At 41.4% G+C, this 22831-nt stretch overlaps 1 protein-coding gene across 1 annotated transcript in view; it reads left to right on the forward strand.

Annotated features, from left to right (window-relative positions):
• Window positions 1-22831, forward strand: part of LOC124279425 (ral GTPase-activating protein subunit alpha-1-like) — an 88556-nt gene that overhangs the window by 11389 nt on the left and 54336 nt on the right. The window contains exons 3-15 of the mRNA XM_046715253.1: window positions 772-821; window positions 4205-4262; window positions 5006-5049; window positions 5241-5400; window positions 7079-7111; window positions 9693-9814; window positions 9952-10087; window positions 14538-14676; window positions 15417-15672; window positions 17463-17534; window positions 18810-18944; window positions 20794-21036; window positions 21251-21324. Coding sequence (XP_046571209.1) covers window positions 772-821; window positions 4205-4262; window positions 5006-5049; window positions 5241-5400; window positions 7079-7111; window positions 9693-9814; window positions 9952-10087; window positions 14538-14676; window positions 15417-15672; window positions 17463-17534; window positions 18810-18944; window positions 20794-21036; window positions 21251-21324 — 1522 coding nt within the window. The remainder of the gene's footprint in view (window positions 1-771; window positions 822-4204; window positions 4263-5005; window positions 5050-5240; window positions 5401-7078; window positions 7112-9692; window positions 9815-9951; window positions 10088-14537; window positions 14677-15416; window positions 15673-17462; window positions 17535-18809; window positions 18945-20793; window positions 21037-21250; window positions 21325-22831) is intronic.

Consider the following 22831-nt stretch of genomic DNA (forward strand, 5'->3'; position numbering starts at 1 on the left):
TGCCTCATCTTCTTCATTATTTTATTTAGAACTCATCAGTATCAGACACTGAAACTGATGCCTCAATTCCCAAGATGAGGGGATGAATATGTATGAGGTTATCCCGATATTATTTGCAAAGGGTGCATCTTAGGAACACCAGTCCTTGGAGCTGGTATTATCTTTCTTCAGTTAAGCGGAAACTGGTTGCTGGACAACCTGGTTAGGTTGAATTACTGATTATTAAAATCAGAATGTATGTCACTTCCAGTTTGGAGCTGCTGAATGAACATTCATTCATGTCAGTGCTTGCTGAACAAGTGCATAAAATAGTCTATAGATAATTAATGATATGAATAAAGGCTATTTCATCAAATTGAAATATGACCAAAAGCCTGCTGTTTGTGGTCCGTCTACTTACACGTCAGAAGGGAACATCACAAACATCGATAGTTTTCAGTCAAAAGAGCTTGTTCTCTAAGACAACCTTCCTTTTCAAGGAGGTATCAGAGGGCTTTCCAAATTTCCCCATTTCCTGACTGCCAGACTGGAATAGATACAGTAAATTGTTTATAGCACACATGCTTATAACAAACTTATGGATATACCATGTTGTATGTTTTTTTTCAGTTATGCATAGTACCAACTATGATTATATCGAAATGAAGTTAGTGATCCCTTAGAGATTGTAGTTAAGTACACTGAGATACATGTATGTTGATAATATTTATGTGGGGCAAAAGGTTTACAAATTTGTGTTATTTTCTAAATATTTTCGTTTTCTTTTTACAGCAAGCAAGGCCCATAGAGAAGAACTGGAGGCAATCTTGCATATATTTGAAGTAAGTGATCAGCATGCTCAATATGTTCCTCTTCAACAACCCATGCCTGCCACAAAAGGCGACTATGCTTGTCGTAAGAGGCGACTAAATGGATCGGGTGGTCAGGCTCGCTGACTTGGTTGACATATATCATCAGTTCCCAATTGGGCAGATCGATGCTCATGCTGTTGATCACTGGATTGTCTGGTCCAGACTCTATTATTTACAGACCGCTGTCATATAGCTGGAATATTGCTGAGTGCGGCATAAAACTAAACTCACTCACTCACTCACTCACTCACTCACTCACTCACTCACTCACTCACTCACTCACTCACTCACTCACTCACTCACTCACTCACTCACTCACTCACTCACTCACTCACTCACTCACTCAATATGTTCCAGGAGACATCACACCAGTTTGTCCAATAGATAATCTATTTTGATGTAAGAGAATCTCTTCAAGGATGATCAGATCCAACCATCAGTAATCAATACACTTGACACATCAGGCTTTTCAAACATGCTGGAGTGCATGTATTATAAGTTTATTGACATGTTTTTTGATTTGTTCAGAATGATAGGATATTGCAGACAAGATCATGTCGACCCATAAATGGATACCAAACATTATTTGCTGAACATTAGTGTCAGTACATCAACATTATTCAGTGAAAGTGGTATAAGACATGTGTAAGGGCTTGTTACACAACATGGATGGCGTTTGCCCGCCCAAGATTTCTCTATTTTGTTTAAGATGAGTTTTGCTTTAGCTTGCACTGAAATTATCATCGGCAATCCAGTTATCCTTATTAAATTTCACAGACTTAACCTCATTAAATTTCTAAATTTAACTCTTAAATTGTAGAGAAATTTGATTACAGACTTGGTGTACACCATGTTGGTAGTCTGTGATCCTCCTCTGTCGGAGGCCATCATACATATATGGTAAACAGTAACGTGGGCTCTATACTTAGAATCTGATGCATGCTATTGATTGTGTGGGGCTGTCAGCGGTCAACCTTGCTTGCTCTGCCTTGCTGATGTAGCTAACTACATCGTCTCACTCTATGACCTTCTGAAAGCCTGCAGGCAAGAAGCAGGCACAAATCTGGCTCAAACTCAATAAATTTTGTGATTCAGTACACAGATTTTAACCCTTGAAAAGATATCAGGTTATGTGAATTTTGCAATTTAAAAAAAAAATTGATGAGCATTTTCGTGGGACTGAAATCAAGATCTGTACTTGGAGAAGTCATTCAATGTTTTTCGACCTGCTGTGACAGTGTATACGGGCCCATTATCATGATTATTGAAGCTGAACAAATACAGATTCATGGGAGATATTGTTGATAATATTCAGCCTGCGTTACACCTACCTAATCAATAGCCATCAGATTGATGAGCACTTGGCCAACCAAACCTTGGGTTTTGTTGGATTTCCAGATGAAATGGTTCATGGAAATATAATTGCAAAGATATACAGAAAAGTACACATTCCACATGACCACTTATATTGAAATATTTTCATGTTCAGAACCTGAAGGTTGCTACTGTTACAGGAAGCCATGTTGTTTGTAAGCATGTTTGACTTGTCATGGTGTATTATAGGTCGACCTTCACATATCTCAATCAAATAATTGTCATGGAGGTCATCAATATCATGCTAATAAGAATGTTGATATGACATTCTTCTAAGTATTAAGTTTGAAATGGATCTTTACTTTCTGCCCTCGATAACCATTATTATAATACAGGGTAACACTCACTAAAACCCTAAACAAAGCTATCATAATCCCAGTCATGAACATCGTCATATGAGCGAAATATTCTCAAGCACGACGTTAAACCCAATTTCACCACCACCACCACCAATCATGAACAAATATTTCATCATCTGTCAAAATATATATGACCCCAACTTTGCATGAATATAGGCACCTACAATATCAAATAATCCTCATCTCAAAAAGACTGATATCTGAAAATCTTGCCAAAAGGCAAAATGTGACATGTTTATCACAGTCTTAAATATTGAACACCATTCATGTACAATCTCAAACTAAGTACTTAGTTGGTGTGCCCCACCCATCAGCTTGTAGGCTGATTATTGTATAGGGCAATACCTGTGGAAGATCTTCCATCCTGCTTTTCTGTGTTGTCAGCAGGCAGTAGAGGAGACTGATTCTGGCGTCCCCGTTGACCCATCACTGAACAATATCATAAAATAGTTATGTATAGGTTTAACTTATGTATCGGGTAACAAATGAACATTAAAGGAACCATCTATATACTAGTCTCTTAATTTCATAGCTAACAAGGGGATGAGAAAAATGGAATAGAATTGTTTTGTGAAACATGCTATGGGGCCGCAGTAACTTGGTATAAATCAGAAATGTTTAGCTCCCCATTTATCTTACTATAGAAATGCCCTTATGTTTAATTAAATTGCTACCTATCTGAAATATCTGGACATTTACTCCATTTAAGATAAGACAAAAGTGTGATGAAGAATGTTCATGTATGTTTGTGTTGTTCTGCCCTAGTGGAGCACTAGTCTTAGTACACCATATGGTCATTGTGTCTTGTAATGAGGAGGCGATGGGATAGCCTAGTGGTTGAAGTGTTTGCTTGTCACGCTGAAAACACAAGTTTGATTCTCCACATGGGTACAATGTGTGAAGCTAATTTCTGGTGTACCTTGCCGTTATATTGCTGGAATATTACTAAAAGTGGCATAAACTCACTCACTCTTATAATGAGCATGCATTTGTAGAAACTGAACAGGAATTATATTTTCTGATATTTTTTAGCAAGAGATCCCAAGCCACGGAGCTGTTTTTTCTGTGTTTGTAGTAAACCTGACTTATGATGAATCAAACAAATATCACTAGTCTGCCTAACATAACCATGATAACAGGAGATTACAAGTGGGACATGTCTGATTCCAGTCTTGACTTGGGAGATGATAGAGAAGACACATGTTATTTGTTTGTATTTGAAAACTGAAATGCCAGAAAAAATTCGGCTAAATCGGGAGGGAAAGGTTTATGTCATATATTGTACATGCACAGATATTCAAAATCACATGTCAGACTTTTGCAATGGAAACAATAATTATTGACAATCTGTCACATTCATCACTGGTCTAAATTCTATGTCAGTTAAAGATAATTTTGGACTTGTAAGTTCAGAAGTCCAATATTGATTCTTAAGTATTCTGAAAATGACTCAGACTATTTGGAAGCCCATTTTAGGGTAATAATTTGTTTTCAGTAAAAATAGTGTATTTCAGATTATTTTTGAATAGGTCTCTGAAGTATTGTGAAATAACCCCCCAACAGTTTTGACATGTATGTGTGAACTATGCTGTGATAATGTTTTCATGATCTTTCTTTCAGAAAATTCTCTTTTTCTTACCTGAGTTGATTCACAAGAGATGGATGTTCCACAGTATAGGTGTGTACTAGTTCACTTAGACAGAAGGGATTGAGTTTACTAATTGAGTTAATAAGTCTATGTTCACATTATGAAAGTTTGAAATGTGTGTTCAACAAATGTACATTTCATTAGGAACATGTGTTTCTGTTGCCAAGAGATCCATTGGGATTGAAACCTTAGTAGCATAAGTTCTTTTGGCTGGATATACTGTTTCAGATGATTTATGTTGATGGTCCCCCTAAAACTGTTGACAGGTTCCACAGTATTTCCTTGTGTTTAGTGTTTTCAGACACTTAAGTACATTTCTTGTTTCTCAGTTATCCCATGAACAGTTGTAAAACACGTCACTAACTTACTGAAGACAACTTTGTCTTAAACACAAGCCATCATCCAAGTATTTACAATGTCTCATTATGGTGAGAGGGGCGGTGGGGTAGCCTAGTGGTTAAAGCGTTTGCTCATCACGCCATAGACCCGGGTTCGAATGCCAACATGGGTACAATGTGTGAAGCCCATTTCTGGTGTCCCCCGCCGTGATGTTGCTTGAATATTGCTAAAAGCGGCGTAAAACCAAACTCAGTCAGTCAGTCATTATTGTGAGAATAATCACTGTAGTCTGAAAGCCCATGACATCCAAAAACATACAATGTGGCGATATAGGATTTAAGATCCCAGAGCCCTGTTTAATACTCTTTAACATGGTTCAACTGAACAAGGTGTCTCTGTGTGCAATATGTTGACACATCTTACATCTCTTGTAGGTCGTGTCATGAAGAAGCTGCTTCATCCTGCCAATTCTATAAAGGTAAATATTTTTAAAGAAGGTTTTACTGTATATCTGTAGTTTAGTCATAAAGAAATGTTCCTCCTTCAACAAACACTACAAGAACGTAAACACATGGTAATTGTTGAAGTTTTGAGCCAAACTTCACCTTCTCCTTCAGAAACAATAATAGTGGTTTAAGTCAACTGCAACAAGTATATGTTTACTTCCAGCTGAGAAGGGAGGGAATGCGTCTTTTCATCGTGTGGTACCAGATCCTGCAGGACAATGCTTCGGAGGAGTGTCATCGCATCTTCCTGCAGCTGGTGCCAGATATCGGAGACGGTGTGCACCAGGACATCCTCAACAACAAGGTGCCCCAGCCTCCTGACAGTAAGTGTTGCCTGTAGCGACTGTTGGGAGATGGGTGGGATCAGTAGGGAATACTCCGTGGGGAACTTAGTTGTCGTGGTTTAATATTGCTGAATCACGCTGTAATTATGTAGTTCTTTATGTCCTGCACTTTCAGCGTATAATGGGTTCAACTGGTTGGTTGTAGTGCTGATCAAGGGTTAGATGTGCCACCTCAAAAGTACAATGTTGGTCAATATTGGTAGCTCTAAATTATGTATGTGGCAAACATGGTATGTGGAGTGATAACTGGAGATTAATTCATCTCACTCAAATGAACAGCGAAAAATGTATGCAGATGTTTAACAAGCTTATCTGAATTATGAAATATCTTTGTACTTTGTACATTTCACAACGTTTTTGACCCGTGAAGGTCCGGGTTAGAATATTCATCTTCAGTAACCCATGCTTGTCGTAAAAGGCGACTAACGGGATTGGGTTGTCAGGCTCACTGACTTGGTTGACACATGTTCCCATTTGTGCAGATTGATACTCATGCTGTTGATCACTGGATTGTCTGGTCCAGACTCGATTACTTACAGACCGCCGCCATATAGCTGGAATATTGCTGAGTGTGGCGTAAAGCTAAACTCACTCACTCACTCACTCACTCACAACTTTTTGCAATGATTAATTATTATGGAAAACCAGATGGTTGTCATTATCAAGGGTGCAGACATTTCTATACCGTCCCACTACTGGACCAGTCACAAATTATGTTCAGTAATATTGTGAACAACTATGTGAAGGAATGGATTTACATTACTCCTTGGTATCAATCCAGTCACCATCATGTTTCTGTTGTCACCAGCTCTGTAGTGTGAATGCATGCTGTTTTACAAGGTTATGTCAGAGATACAATATAGCTTAGAAGTAAAGCTCATGACCCTTGATCTGACCATGCTGACATGTATTGGATGCTGGTAGTTGTTGGGTGTATTCAAGAAATCTAGCAACAGCAGGATCGGAATGCTGAACATGATGTACGACATTAGGAAATAGGGAAGGATGATTCTCTCACACTATGTTACCTACTATTAGCTCAAAACAGCTAAACAAATGGTTGAATGAGTGATTGGTTTAACGGTGCTTTGAACAGTATTCCTGTCTTATCATGGCAGTGATACAAATTGACATTTGCTCTATAGTCCTTGCCAAATATGCCCAGTGGTGAAGGTAATATAAGAACTAGTAGAAATTGTCCATTTTAGGGGTTTTGCCAATGTTATCGGGAATAGTGGACTAGTTAGTTTCTGTCACTGTCATAGTGTGTCAGCTGAGTGTTGGAGGATACCCTCAACTGGTGCAGGTCTCAGACTTGTACAACTTGGGTAGGCTGCTGACAAACACAGAATGCAATCAAGATGTGTATATATACATCGTACTGCAGTGCTTTAGACGCCTGTGCCACCCATGCCTCCAGACAATGTAAACATTGTGGTAATTTTGAATGATTTCAGTCAGTGGTGTGTAATAAGACAAGTTTAATTGGAAGTTCCAATATGAACATATTGCCACAGAGTCCATGTTACTGGGGCCATAAAGAAATGAGTTATTGTGTGCTACATACACTGATACAGCTAGTGAACTTGTCTGGCTTGTCACAGAAGCATGGTGTATGACATGGTGTATGACGACACACTGTTTTCTGTCAATTTAGTTAATCACCAGTCTGGGTCCCTGCGGCCACTGTGTAAGTCTGTTTTGCTTCACTGCAATGTGCCACTGCATGAGAAGGGTTCTTGCAGAGTATCACATATACCACGTACTGACATTTGTGCATGTTTTGTGTATTAAATACTTTCATAAAGAACTAAAGTGTTGATGTTTTATCAAAATCAGTATAAAGGAACATTTATATTATATTTTTTGTATCCTTTTGAATAACTAAATCATAATATCTTCGATTTTCTATAAAACCTTGTCCATGCTCAGATTCATGCTTCTCAGCATTTGAAAGGGAAGTCTGTTACGTCAATAACCTATGATTACCCCTCGAACTCATTAACTATTTTATGTAAATACTTGTCTCTCTCAGTTGGCCTGTCAACATTAACAGTATTCAATTACCTATTTATGCATCATTTTCACTGTGTATTGGATGAATGTAATTCATCAGTTGAAATGATAAAATTTGTAGTTGTCGCCTTTGTGGAGAGGCTATATTCAGTGCTGTGGTATCTTGTAGCATCTCCTCCGAAGCGATGCCCAGACACTGTAGCTGCTGTGCAGTGTTTGGCTTGTGGTTGCTAGTTTTGAGCATGTCGAGTGTAATTGTAGTCAAATATTTACCCAGGGTAAATAGTAAAGACGTGCATACACATCCCTTTCATGTGTTCAAGCTGCTGAAGTCCAGTATCAAATACTCGTTAGATACCTGCCCGACTCCCTGCTTTCTAACCTTGTTATATTTGTGTTTTTGTTTTTATTGATTTGTTAACTCATTCATGGAAATATGTCAGCAAATAGGATCATCATAGTTCTTTCTTGAGGAAATAAAAAGCTGTTATTTGCTTTTTACCAATCTTAATGTTATACACAACTATTGTTTATGGCAATGAAGTGGCATCGACAGAAGTTTCTGTTCCTGTGGGCCAGTAGAAGAGATTTCAGACAACCTTGGGTCAAATGACAAACTCTTGGTTCATACAGCTATACATCCAAACTTGATTAGATTCAAATATGTTTTTGTCAAGTGTGGACAACATTGAAGATGCAATTTTTTTAGTCTTTGTACAAAGACAACCATTTTTCTTGGAACAAGCAGCGCCACTCAACAAACTTGTGTGAAACCTCTATTGCCACGTTTCCTGTACCTGTCACTTTGAGGAAACAGTTTCGTAGTGTCTTTAAGTGTTTGACACCAATTATTTTTATTATAAAGGAGTGCCAACCTACATGATCCAACAGCCTATTTCACATGCTTATTTTCCTGCAGTTGTTACATGTACTTCAAGGCTATGCAGCCAAGCTCCTCACAGCCACACCTCATTCCCTGCACATCACCTGGAAGACTTAATGCAGGTGTCACGCTCTGTGATGGAGCTTGCTTTGAAACACTGCACATCGCTCATTTCTGGTTGAAGTGGAGCAAATTATCAAATGTTTATCTTATTAAGTAATCTATGTTAAACAATATTAATAATACAAGTTTATTAACGTTAATTCTCACAACAATGATGTGTCATTACAAATTGCTTAAAACACTCAAATACTCTGTTGATTTTAAGTGACATAATTTTTTTGTAACTATTTCATTGTAACATCTTTTATCCTAGGTTAAGAGATTTCAGGTAATAGGACATAAAAAGCACTTTTATTATTCTTATTATCATTCCTTTGTCACAGTCATCATGACATGGCTGAAATATTGTTGATGTGACATTAAATGTTAACCCACTTGCTCTCCTTTTGTCATAAAGAGGATGTTCCTCCACATTTTAGGCATCAATACATGTATTGCATGTGCATTAGAATAATATGCAGTTATTGTCATGTATCAGGTTAATATATTCATGAATAGATAAAGATATGCATTAATTAATCAGCAGGTTTGATAATCATACTAATGTCAGCATGATTGTTCCCACCCTTAAACTTACCTTTGATTAATCTTTTGATTATTTAATGAAATACTGGCTTTTGATATATACATATATTCATTTGCATAAATGTGATGTGTTTTTGTGTGAGCACGTGGCAGGATGCCTGCATTTTATTCACAAACGAATATCAAACGTGAACCTGTTCCAATAAAACTCTCTTTACTGTGTCCAAGTCATCTTGATCAACTTAGAAATTGTTACCTACCTGTAAATACTTCATTAAATGTTTGTGGAGCTAACTGAATAATGCCGGTGTTGACCTATCTGTGTACTACACCACTACAGGTGTATTTCCTACCACTCCCAAGAAAGTAAGGACAATTTGATTCTTTCTTGTTTCTATAGTTAATCTGATCTGTTTGCATTCAAGGCTGCTAAAGGACCTTCATAATATATGGGTAGTGGGGAGGTGGTGATGATTTTAAAGAGGGGTCACCCATTTTGTTCTGGGGAGGTAGGGGGGTCAGCAATTTTGTACACAAACATATTTAAAAATATGGGGTTGGGGGTGGCATTGATTTGTACATGACATGGGGTGGGGTGGGTAGGGGATCACCTTGTACAGAAATTTTAGGGGAGTTCATTCACATTGTACATGATTATCATTAACTTTATCAAAACCCCAGTAGCCATTATGAACGGTCCCTAAACTTGCCTCTTCACTTTCAGCCTGCAGTGGAGTGATAGCATCAGGGGAGGTAACTGCAATATTGCCTGGAGCTGGTGAGAAGATTCCTGAGAATGTGACCAAGTACTTCCTTGATGCCCTACTTACAGTCATGGTGTCTGAGGTGAGTCCATGGTCTCAAAGATTCTTAAGACGGACATTTGCTGTTGGTATTGTGTACAGTAGTGATCTTTAGCTGTTCAACTGGTTGTTGGTTTGAAACCATTGTCAGCCGCGACTGACCTCATTGCTGTGTTCCAGGTGATCAAAATAGAGTGGATGAATAAGGACATGCGTGAGACCAGCTTCGTGTTCCTCTTTAATAAATTCAAGGACAGCTATCTACATTGGTTATTGCCTGAGTTTGAGATGAGGGACATCTACGAACCAGTATTAGGTGAGACACCAGCTCCACAGGGATCATTCTAGTACTGCTTGTGCTTATGTCCATTGTCAATTAATCTTTTAGTTATTTAAGTATAGAGTCAGCAGAAAGGGGATTGTCAAATGAAGCTCAGGGCAATTATTACTTGAGTCCTTTGGATTCTTTTTCATAGAGATCGTCCTTGGGGTACATATATTCATTTTCTGCGGCTGAAAATGTCATGACAGTTGTATCAATGTTTTAATGAAAATATTGTACAATGAATAAAATCTTTTTTATTTATTATACGGACCCCACCATGTTGAGTTACACCCCTGCTACGCATGCGCAGCCAACCAGGTAAGCACCTAGACCTGTATCATCATTCCTTCTGCTGTCACTCTAGCGTTCACACGTGTTTCCAAAGAGTTACAAGCTGATTTACTTCTTATCGGAAGAATGTCTGAGACTTCAACTACTGTATGTATGGTCTTCATTCGTTCTTGAGAAAAGTTTTATTGACTTTGCTGTCAGTTATTTCTCATTTATGTGACTTTGTATTGACCTTTTACGCTAGCTTTCCCGTGATTTACGCACGTGTTGCTATTCCATGGCGGGAAGTTTAGCGTGCCACGTGGTTGAAATATTGCATTATTAACCAAGTATTTCATGTCGCGTTGTCGCATTCACGTAGTTTTCAATGTTTTGTACATGTATATTTATGCTGTTGTGTTCCGCCGTTAGCTACATGCTTGCGTGTTTGCTTTCAGGCATTTACGTGGTGTTCTGCCTGCGGGCAAAATATCCCTCGCTCAGATAAGCATGATAAATGCTTATGCTGTCTGGAGAAGGCAGGGCATAACCCCGACATCTGTGAATTGTGTATGGGCTTTTCCCCCGGGCCCAGAAGAGACGGGCGTCTGTCTTCCTTTTTCACAAGGAATGGTGTGAGGCGGAGGGAACTTGACCCAGGAGGTTCCACTGTCCAAGGCCAAAAAGGCTAATTCTAAGTCGACTTCGCATAAGTCACACTCTCATTCTCAATCCAGTGGTTTTGATATGTCCGTTATCACACAATTGTTTCAACAGCATATGGACTTAGTGAAGTCCCTCGGTCACGAGTCGGTTGGAGGTCGCCGGCAGGAGTTCCTCGACCACTCAGATAGGGGGGCTGCGAGTCCGGGGGTGGGATCGCCGAGCTCGGCTCGATCCCTTGGCCTGGAGGCATCTGTCTTTGGCGTCGTATCCGGACGCCTGGGCTACCCCGGACGGGGAGGGTTCGCTCCTAGTCCTCTCGGTTTTGGCGCAGGGTCCGTTGGGAATTCCTGGGGTTCCGGTCCCCGCGCCACCCCGCCCCATGAGAGCAGAGGAGCCGGTTCTGTCCGGGCTTCCTCCCGTGTCTCAGGACCGGGCTTCGAGTGTAGTGTCGGTTGCCAGAACTGAGAGGTCCTTCGGCTCTTCCCTTCCCGTGGCATCTGTGGCTCGGCCTCCCACCGGGTCGGGGTTCTGCTCCTCTTCATGTGGAGATCCGAATTCTGACTCTGGCTCAGGTGCCGAGTCTATGGAGGTTGGGGAGGTCGAGGAGTCGGAGGGTACTTTCCGTTTTTCGACAGCTCTCCGGGAGGTTAGGCAACATATTGCCCAGTATATTCCCCAAGCCATGGTGCCGACATGTAGCTCGGACTCAACTGAGTTCCGCCTGCCGGGTGAGGCGTTTGCTCCTCGGCAGCCCTCTCAGACACAGCTCCGCATCTTGCCCTCCCTGGTGCAGGACGTTATGGATCCTCTCCTGGTTGGTTCTCGCCTCAGGTTCGATCTTCCCGAACTAGTTAAGAGGTATCAGCTGGGTTATGATTCTCTGTTCTTTATGCCGGTGGTGGACGAGTGAGTGTTTACTTCGGTCGCCCTCGGGGGGAGGCTCGGCTTCTTCAGGTGCAGCCCCGGCTGCCAAGCAAGGGCAGTTAGTACCACCGTTTGCGCTGGCGGGCGCCCCCGTGCGGCAGGCATACCGGACATACGAGGAAGTCTACCGGAATGCCATGCAGCAGGTGTGGGTCGTGGTCCACAAGGCGTACCTTTCCTCGATACAAAGGTCGGCTCTGGAGGCGGAAGGGACCACTGGTGACGTTTCCCCGCATGTTGTTCTTCTCCGCCAACTATCCGAAGTTCAGGCCCATTTGAGGCGAGACTCTTTACGGTCTGCCGCGTCCACGGTGATGTGCACAGTCATGGGGATGAGCAAGCTGTGGCTATCTACATCCCGTTATTCGGCAGCAACACAGAAGACCTTGCTGGCCCTTCCGTTTCGACTGGGAGCGACGTTGTTTCCGGGGGCACAGCAGGTCATTCGGGAGGCTGCTGCAGCAGCGACTTCCTTCAAGGACTCTAAGGCCTTGTTGGAGCAACCGCGGGCTTCTCGCTCCCGTAACGGGTTCTTCCTCCGGGGCGCAGCCTACGCCCGAGTCCGCCCGTTGGCTTCGGCCGCTGGTTAGATGAAGGAGGAGGAGCCGTCCCGCCAAAGGTAAGGGCAAGGAGCCGGCCTCTTTGTCTGGCTCCCAGCAGCCTTTTCGCGGGCGCGGGGAGGTCTGCCCGGACCTCCCGTTAAACTTGCAGGCTGTCGCCGTGGGTGTTCAGATAGGGGGATAGCAGATCAGATCCCTTTTCTGCGGATTTAGTCCGAGTATTGGAGTTTCTGCAAGCTCGTTTGAAAGAAGGCTTGGTGGCTTTGACCATTCGTGGCTACTCCACCGCTATTTCCACTTTCCACACCCCTGTCGATGGTGCTCTTCTGGGGCAGCACACTCTTATACAGAGCTTCTAAGATGGCGTGGATCTGGTTACACCTGCTGTCAGGCGTACCAGCCCACCTTGGGATTATCGTGCTAGATTGGCTGTCCGGCTATTTCCATTCAGCTGGTAACATGGAAGGCCGTATTTCTGGTGGCGGTAACATCTGGGCGAAGGGTTGGCGACTTACATGCTATGTCGGCAGACCCGGCGCTGACTGTGTTCCATCCAGATCGTTTCAGTATTCGCCTCCCGGATACTTACCGTCCGAAGATCGATCACACTTTCCATGTGACAGCTCCTATCGAACTTCCTACTCTTACCCAGCCTTCCACACCGGGGACCTCTGCAATGAGCACTCACCCGTTGGATGTCCGTAAGACCCTCAAGGTCTATATCACTCGAACACAAGGGATCCGTACGGGTACCCATCTGTTCTGCAGTTACGGTGGCGGGAAGGCTGGGATGCCGGCTAGCAAACAGACCCTATCACGCTGGCTTGTATCGGTCATTTGTAGTGCTTATCAGGCTAAGGGCAAGCCTCCCCCTGAGGGGTTGAAGGCTCATTCGGGTCAGGGCAGTGGCCACTTCAAAGGCTTTTGTATCGGCACTGCCCATTGAAGAGATATGCTCTGCCGCTATTTGGAGCCAGCCTAGCACATTTATAAGGCACTATCCGCTCGATACACATTCACGTGATCGAGCACGTTTTTGACGTTCTGTTCTCGCCAGTGGACAGTGTCCTGCCACCCTGACCGAGTGAATCTTGGTTATCTGGACAGATGACGCTGTTTTCAAGTGGGTATAATTGATATATCCACTGTTGTCATATCTATCTACTTTCGATTTCTCTCATGAGATTATAGTCGGTTGTGAGTTGGTTTTCCCCCTTTGGGTGCTCTTTTATAGATTTCACGATGTGGGCGGGGTTTTTACTTTCGCACAGTACGTTCCTCCCTGTCGGTTACCCTCCCATCATGCCTCTCGTGGAAGCTTTGGGACATGTGACAGGTTAGTGTTGTTACTTTCTGCCTAACGATCGCTATTTATTTGTACTGTGACAGAATTCCCTCCTCCCTAGCCTCCTGTCTTTGGGAGTCTGTGTTAATGCTTCTATGTTCCGCAAGGACGATCTCTCTGAAAAAGAATTAACTAAACCGGCAGAGGTTTCCAATTCTTTGAAGCGAGTCGTCCTTGGGGTAGGGCCCCCCACCTCCCCGCAATTCTGTTCACTGATTTATTCAGCAAAAGGAATGATTATAAGGGCCTAGGTGCTTACCTGGTTGGCTGCACATGCGTAGCAGGGGGGTAACTTCACGTGGTGGGGTCCGTATAATAAATAAAAAAGATTTTATTTATTGTACAATATTTTTATTAAAACATTGATACAACTGTCACATGACATTTTCAGCCGCAGAAAATGAATATATGTACCCCAAGGACGATTCTCTTCAAAGAATTGGAAACCTCTACAGGTTTAGCTAAATTTATATGTGCCAACAGGAAAAATACTTTTGAATTTGTAAGGACTTGGTGATTTAGCATTTGGTCATCTGGAAGAAATTTATGATTGTTCTCGATCAATGAACGTTTCCCCCAATGTATAATTGATCACAAGTACATCAGTTTCCTCAGGTTTGTAATCATAAGTAGCTTCTGGAAAGTTTACATGAACTGTACAAACGTGATGTTGCAGACCTACCTCGAGTGCGTACAATCCCTGAGATGATGGCGAAGGATGAGCCTGTCAACGTCACAGAGTGCCGGGACTCTTTCATAAAGTGGTTGGCAAACTTTACCCTCTCCACCAAGAAACCGGACAACAATCTTGTCAAGTAAGGTGCATTAATTCATCATTCACGTTACTCTTCACGACTGACCCATGAAGATCTTGGTTAGAATTAATCTTCAGTAACCCATGCTTGTCGTAGGAGGTGACTTATGGAATCGGGTGGTCAGACTCGCTGACTTGGTTGACACATGTCAATGTATCTCAATTGCATAGATCAATGCTCATGCTGTTGATCACTGGATTGTCTGGTCTGGACTTGATTATTTATAGATCACCACCAAATAGCTGGAATATTGCTGAGTGTGGAGTAAAACTAAACCCACTCACTCTTCACGACTGATCCTAATTCATGAATGTTTTAAATGTGTCATCACCATGTAAAGAGAGTCTCTATTTCACCAATCATGGCCACCATTGCAAGAGAGCATCTGTTTGCCTGGTACAGGATAGCCATAATATTGCTGGGAGATCCTGGTTATTCCTGTTATACATTCATTTACATATATCGGGTATAGAACGTGAGAGACTTCAAATTATTTTGGTTATCACTGTTTAACTTGTGTTAATGTCTGCACCGGCATGTCAACATTAGGGACACATGTTTGTGTAATACACTAATCAGTTTCTAAAATACCTGCACTCTTGGACTCTTGGGGTCTGCTTTCTTGCTTCACATTTTTCTCAGGAATCCGATGAAACATCACTTTCAAATTTAAACAAATATATACAAAATTTCATTTTCTTTTGATAACTCTTTTGTAATGACTTTTGGATGTCTTTCAGAGGGTTATCATGTTCAGCTCTTGCTGATGGTGGGACAGATGATGTGCCCGATTCATCAGAGGTCAAGGCTACCAACATGGAACCTATCCCAGGGAGCAATGCAAGCACATTGTCAGGTTCCAACTTCACTGAGAAGGACTCTGCCAACTCTAGTCAGTGCAGTGATGACCATAGTCTTTCAGAGTACGAGATAGTACGCACGGTTCTCTACTCAACGCGGGAAAATGTCAATATTGTACATGAATGCTTCAGACAGGTGAGCTTTTTACGCATATGTCACAATTCTTGATGTTCCAGTGATTGATTATAATCAAGTTTTTATCTTTTCAGATAACGTTTAGTCATAGATTCAAATCTCTAAAACATATAATGTATCTATAGGGACAACCAACTACCATATAGATAAGCCAAATTTTGAAGCAGCCTGTAGAAGGGGGTCGGCTTATCTATGGGTTACACTTGCGTCAAACCTTTTTTTATGGTGACCTGCAGTAAGAAAACGACATCGTATTGTTTCACGTGAACGAACAAGAGAAAACGACTTGTTGACATGTGATCGTCCAGCTACAATAAATATGACATTTAACGAAACAAAATATTTTATCCATATAATTTTGGGATTACACTTTCTCAGTAAAGTACAGATTTGAGTACTTTTTGGGGTTTCCATGGCAAAAAGTTCGACTTAGCCTGAAATTGATGGTAGTGCTCTTTTCGAGCAGAACTCTAAAACCGTTCACTATTTCTTCACCAAACTTGGCACATAGATAGATCTGGTGGTGTACTGGTGCCTTTGGGTAGTTTTGGAATTCTGAACAAAATATTTTTGGCATTTCAGAACAAGTTGGTAGCCTGAAATTGGTGGTAGTGCTCTTTTCGTAGAACTCTAAAACCGTTCACTATTTCTTCACCAAACATGGCACATACATGGATCTGGTGGTGTACTGGTGCCTTTGGTAGTTTGGGGAATTCTGAATTAAATATTTTTGCGTTTCCATAGAAAGTTTGACTTAGACTGAAATTGGTGGTAGTGTTCTTTTTGAGAACTCTAAAACCGTTCAATATTTCTTCACCAAACATGGTACATGGATAGATCTGGTGGTGTACTGGTGCCTTTGGTAGTTTTGGAATTCTGAATAAAATATTTTTAGGCGTTTCCATGGCAACAAGTTCGACTTAGACTGAAATTGGTGGTAGTGCTCTTTTCGGAGCTGAACTCTAAAACCGTTCAATATTTCTTCACCAAATTTGGCACATAGATATATCTGGTGGTGTACTGGTGCCTTTTGGTAGTTTTGGAATTTTGAATAAAATATTTTTGACGTTTCCATGGCAAAAAGTTTGACTTAGCCTGAAATTGGTGGTAGTGCTCTTTTCCGGAGCAGAACTCTAAAACCGTTCAATATTTCTTCACCAAACTTTGCACATAGATAGATCTGGTGGTGTACTGGTGCCTTTTGGTAGTTTGGGAATTCTGAATAAAATATTTTTGGCGTTTCCATGGCAACAAGTTTTACTGAAATTGGTGATAGTGCTGCTTTCTGGAGCAGAACTTTAAAAACCTTTCAATACTCTCCTTCCACTTTTCTATATACACACCTAAATATTTGACATAATCATAACTCGTAGACATAATCATGAAGAGTATTTTGCCATTGCGGGGGATATTGATGACTTTGTCTTCTTGTTAGATAATGTTTAGTCATGGATTCAAAGTTCTAAAACATATAATGTATTTATAGGGACAACCAACTACCATATAGATAAGCCAAATTTTGAAGATAAAAAAAGCAGCCTGTAGAATGGGTTCGGCTTATCTATGGGTTACGGTTTCGTCAAACTTTTTTTCTGGTGACCTGCAGTAAGAAAACGGCATCGTATTGTTTCACATGAACGAACCATTGGTCAGATGTCTGTCTCTATGTAGTATTCAATATACAGATTTAGATTGAGAAGTACTGCATCTGGTAGGATTATGTTTAGGTCTTTGCACCATTTACCTGTTTAGGCTGTGATCAGGAAATATAGGTGTGTCTTTCGTTCCAGGCTCTGTTGTTCTCGTTCCGCCATGCTGCTGCCATGAGGAAGGTGATCACAGTGTACAAGGAGTGGTTCCAGGTAGGCTGTTCACTCTCTGACCACACCCACAGCATGCATGTTTAGTTGCATCGTTCTTACACTTCTGTACCTAGGAGGGGGAGTCTCAGGCTTTTAAAACATCATTCAACAGGGGGGTGGACAGTTGGCATGATGAAGATTTCATCACTGGGATTGGTTCAGACAGATTATTCAAACATACATTTTGTTGTGCTTATTTCATTTACAAAAACCTGCGACTCTTCCATGACTTCTTTGAGTGTATGTTTATGTTAGAATATTACTTTTTTCTTGAACAGCAATTTTTGTATGTTTATTAGTGGTTTAAATGTTTAAATTTCATATGTAATGTCACATGATTCAAATTGCTGTGATAGTAGTTTTCAAAGAGAATTGCCAAGGATGTTATATGTCATAGATTAAGCTGTTCAACTGTAATAATGAAGCTAGTTTGCTGCCTACAGTAATAAAGCATGATGTCCTAATGTAATAGATTGCATGAATATACGTTTTACATACTCTAATATCTCGGCATGTCAAATATAAGAATTGTGTTGTCAGTGGTGATTAGTAATTTCATCAAAACAAAATCATTAACTCTTCCCATTTTACAAGTTATGTGTACATACTAATTTCCTACTGAAATACTAGCATTTTACCTAGTAACATAGAGTTTGTTCAATGTTTGAGTTAGTGTTAGTTTTCTCAAGACATTGGCTGCATTATCCTGGGTTTCAGTTGACAAACCCTGATGATGCTGATGTGTCTGGATGTGATCCTTAGTGGAACATAGGGGAGTTTACATAGCTTGCAGGGATCAAATGTATCTTAACAGTCTGAGGCGAAAACATTGGAGTGTAGTAGTCCAATCTTGGCTATAGGACCTATGAGTAGGTTTTTATGTATTTTGAACTTACTTGACAGAACAGATTCTGATGGCTTGCATCACAGACTGTTCCTGTGATTAAGACCTCTGTGTAAATGACACTTGGTCCAGGTGATATATTCAGGGGTTGGATGGATGGAACTTTCTAGAAGCTGAAATTGGTGCATCATAATTTGAAATTTCTGTCTTCTTCTGTTTTCAATTTAACAAGCGCTTGTGGTAGATATGTTTTGCACAGTTTAACAGATCCTGTTCTTTCCAATTTTCTGATCAATCACCCGATTGCAACCATTGCTAATATTTTAGAAGGCTGGGGCTGGGGCTGGCCAGTTTCTTGTAAGGATCACTCCAATGTTGACTACTTCTTGCTACCATTGTGCATGCTGCATGCTGTTTTTGTTTGTTACTAGCATGTGGACCAGCGGCCCATCTTCATGCAGGAGCCGTGCTCGGAGGCGGGGCAGGCCCTCGACTCACAGAGAAACACTCCCGAGTTTCACCATAGTAGTCTATCTGACATCGTCGAGGAGGATATCTCCTCAGATGTACGTATTTAACAGAGAGAGTTTTATGGCAGGCATAGAAGTGGTTACCTATTTGAAACCTTCTACTAAAGAAATAGATAGCAACCCATTACCGTAACTCTCAAGGGTATAGTAGCGAATTGCAATTTTGCAAGGACTGAAGGAAAATAAAAGTATATTGTTGTTTGTTATCCCCCTCAACGCGTTTTGCGGGGGGTATTAAAATGGACTCCGTCCGTCCGTCCGTCCGTCCGTCCGTCTGTCCGTCCGTCCGTCCGTCCGTCCGTGCACATTTGTCTTTTCCGGAGCAGAACTCTAAAACCGTTCAATATTTCTTCACCAAACTTGGCACATACATGGATCTGGTGGTGTTGTGGTGCCTTTTGGTAGTTTTGGAATTCTGAATAAAATATTTTTGGCGTTTCCATGGCACAAGTTCGACTTAGACTGAAATTGGTGGTAGCTCTTTTTCGGAGACAGAACTCTAAAACCGTTCAATATGTCTTCACCAAACTTGGCACATAGATAGATCTGGTGGTGTAGTGGTGCCTTTTGGTAGTTTTGGAATTCTGAATAAAATATTTTTGGGGTTTCCATGGCACAAGTTCGACTTAGACTGAAATTGGTGGTAGTGCTCTTTTCGAAGACAGAACTCTAAAACCGTTCAATATGTCTTCACCAAACTTGGCACATAGATAGATCTGGTGGTGTAGTGGTGCCTTTTGGTAGTTTTGGAATTCTGAATTAAAATATTTTTGGCGTTTCCATGGCAACAAGTTCGACTTAGCCTGAAATTGGTGGTGGTAGTGCTCTTTTCGAACAGAACTCTAAAACCGTTCAATATGTTGTCACCAAACATGGCACATAGATAGATCTGGTGGTGTACTGGTGCCTTTTGGTAGTTTTGGAATTCTGAATCAAATATTTTTGGCGTTTCCATGGCACAAGTTCGACTTAGACTGAAATTGGTGGTAGTGCTCTTTTCGAGACAGAACTCTAAAACCGTTCAATATGTCTTCACCAAACATGGCACATAGATTGATCTGGTGGTGTACTGGTGCCTTTTGGTAGTTTTGGAATTCTGAATAAAATATTTTTGGCATTTCCATGGCAACAAGTTTGACTTACACTGAAATTGGTGATAGTGCTCCTTTCTGGAGCAGAACTTTTAAACCCTTTCAATACTCTCCTTCCACTTTTCTATGTACACACCTAAATATTTGACATAATCATAACTCGTAGACATAATCATGAAGAGTATTTTGCCATTGCGGGGGATATTGATGACTTTGTCTTCTTGTTATATTTTGAAAGAAAGTCTTGGTGAACTTATTGACAGAATTTAATGATGAAGAGCATAAAGCTTTAATCAAAAAAGACATATCAACTAAATGTTGATCTGTGTAATATTTTGTCAACTCAGCATGAGTGATTGGGTCTGAGACATTGAAAGTTCCTTTTGTTTGATCTAACTGCATGTTTTGTATTCATTGGTTAGTTTAGAGTTACTCTGCTTTCCCATATTAACAGCTTTGATGATTATTTAGAGCAAACATATTTGTTTCATGTTTATCATCATGGTGTTTGTGAAAGATCATTTCTCATTCCTGTATTCTCAGTCCTCCCATTCAAGCAAGTTAAAAGTATCACAAGCAAGTTCAACATATGTATGGAGGATTTTTGTTCTCAAAAACATCATTCTTGGATTATATTTTGTAACATTATCTTGCTTTTCACACCAAAAGAAATGTTTTTACGTATTAATATGTTGAAACATGAAATATTTTTAATTATCTCATCTTTAATCTGTAAATATTGTAACCACTGGATGACTGTTAACATACTCTGTCATCAATGTGACTTTTCCCAGGATTCTCTAAGTGCTAGTGCATCGTCCATCCCACGGCAGTCGTTCCTGACCGACGGTCTGGAGAAGCCGAAGTACATCCGTAATGCCTCCTACCTGGGGGCTGTGCAGGACCTGGCTGATCAGGGGGAGCAACAACAACTGGAGGTGCGTGCTGGGATGCAGAAGGTGCTGCAGGTCTTCATCACCAACGCTGCCAACATCTTCCTCCTGGACACCGATGACGACAGCTCACTGCAGGAACAGGTGCCTTTTACGTCTATATCATTCCAGTATACAGAGACAGCTCACCACAGAGCCTGCTCCCTTTGTATCATTGCTATATACAGACACAACTCATTGCAGGAACAGGTGCCCTCCCCACTTCAACATATACTTTAAAAATACCATAGCAATTATTTTCCCCTCAACCAGAAAGATTTGTGTGCATGGCTAATAGTTTCTTTGCTGTGTGTTTCAGGTTGACCTGTGTAAGCGGGTGCTCAATATCTACAGACATGTCGTCATGAATGTACAGCTGCACCAGAAGACATGGTAGGTGCTAAACATTGTGTCTCCATTTGCCATGATTCCTCTGTTGCTGTAGTTAGACTCCAGCCTGAGATGGTTGGTCATGTTACTTATAGAAGTCTGTTGTTGATGGAGAGACTCTGTTTCCAGGGAGCAGATACTGGTAGTGTTGCTGTAGCTAGACTCCAGCCTGAGATGGTTGGTCATGTTACTTATAGAAGTCTGTTGTTGATGGAGAGACTCTGTTTCCAGGGAGCAGATACTGGTAGTGTTGCTGTAGCTAGACTCCAGCCTATAGAAGTCTGTTGTTGATGGAGAGACTCTGTTTCCAGGGAGCAGATACTGGTAGTGTTGCTGTAGCTAGACTCCAGCCTGAGATGGTTGGTCATGTCACTTATAGAAGTCTGTTGTTGATGGAGAGACTCTGTTTCCAGGGAGCAGATACTGGTAGTGTTGCTGTAGCTAGACTCCAGCCTGAGATGGTTGGTCATGTTACTTATAGAAGTCTGTTGTTGATGGAGAGACTCTGTTTCCAGGGAGCAGATACTGGTAGTGTTGCTGTAGTTAGACTCCAGCCTGAGATGGTTGGTCATGTTACTCATAGAAGTCTGTTGTTGATGGAGAGACTCTGTTTCCAGGGAGCAGATACTGGTAGTGTTGCTGTAGCTAGACTCCAGCCTGAGATGGTTGGTCATGTTACTCATAGAAGTCTGTTGTTGATGGAGAGACTCTGTTTCCAGGGAGCAGATACTGGTAGTGTTGCTGTAGTTAGACTCCAGCCTGAGATGGTTGGTCATGTTACTCATAGAAGTCTGTTGTTGATGGAGAGACTCTGTTTCCAGGGAGCAGATACTGGTAGTGTTGCTGTAGTTAGACTCCAGCCTGAGATGGTTGGTCATGTCACTCATAGAAGTCTGTTGTTGATGGAGAGACTCTGTTTCCAGGAGCAGATGTTGGTAGTAATGTTGCTGTAGTTAGACTCCAGCCTGAGATGGTTGGTCATGTTACTCCTTATAGAAGTCTGTTGTTGATGGAGAGACTCTGTTTCCAGGAGCAGATACTGGTAGTGTTGCTGTAGTTAGACTCCAGCCTGAGATGGTTGGTCATGTTACTCATAGAAGTCTGTTGTTGATGGAGAGACTCTGTTTCCAGGGAGCAGATGTTGGTAGTGTTGCTGTAGCTAGACTCCAGCCTGAGATGGTTGGTCATGTTACTCATAGAAGTCTGTTGTTGATGGAGAGACTCTGTTTCCAGGGAGAAGATACTGGTAGTGTTGCTGTAGTTAGACTCCAGCCTGAGATGGTTGGTCATGTTACTCATAGAAGTCTGTTGTTGATGGAGAGACTCTGTTTCCAGGGAGCAGATGTTGGTAGTGTTGCTGTAGTTAGACTCCAGCCTGAGATGGTTGGTCATGTTACTCATAGAAGTCTGTTGTTGATGGAGAGACTCTGTTTCCAGGGAGAAGATACTGGTAGTGTTGCTGTAGTTAGACTCCAGCCTGAGATGGTTGGTCATGTAAGTCTGTTGTTGA

The sequence above is a fragment of the Haliotis rubra genome, unplaced genomic scaffold (genome assembly GCF_003918875.1).
Source record: "Haliotis rubra isolate DU_JTF1 unplaced genomic scaffold, ASM391887v1 Scf25, whole genome shotgun sequence".
Classification (NCBI taxonomy): domain Eukaryota; kingdom Metazoa; phylum Mollusca; class Gastropoda; order Lepetellida; family Haliotidae; genus Haliotis; species Haliotis rubra.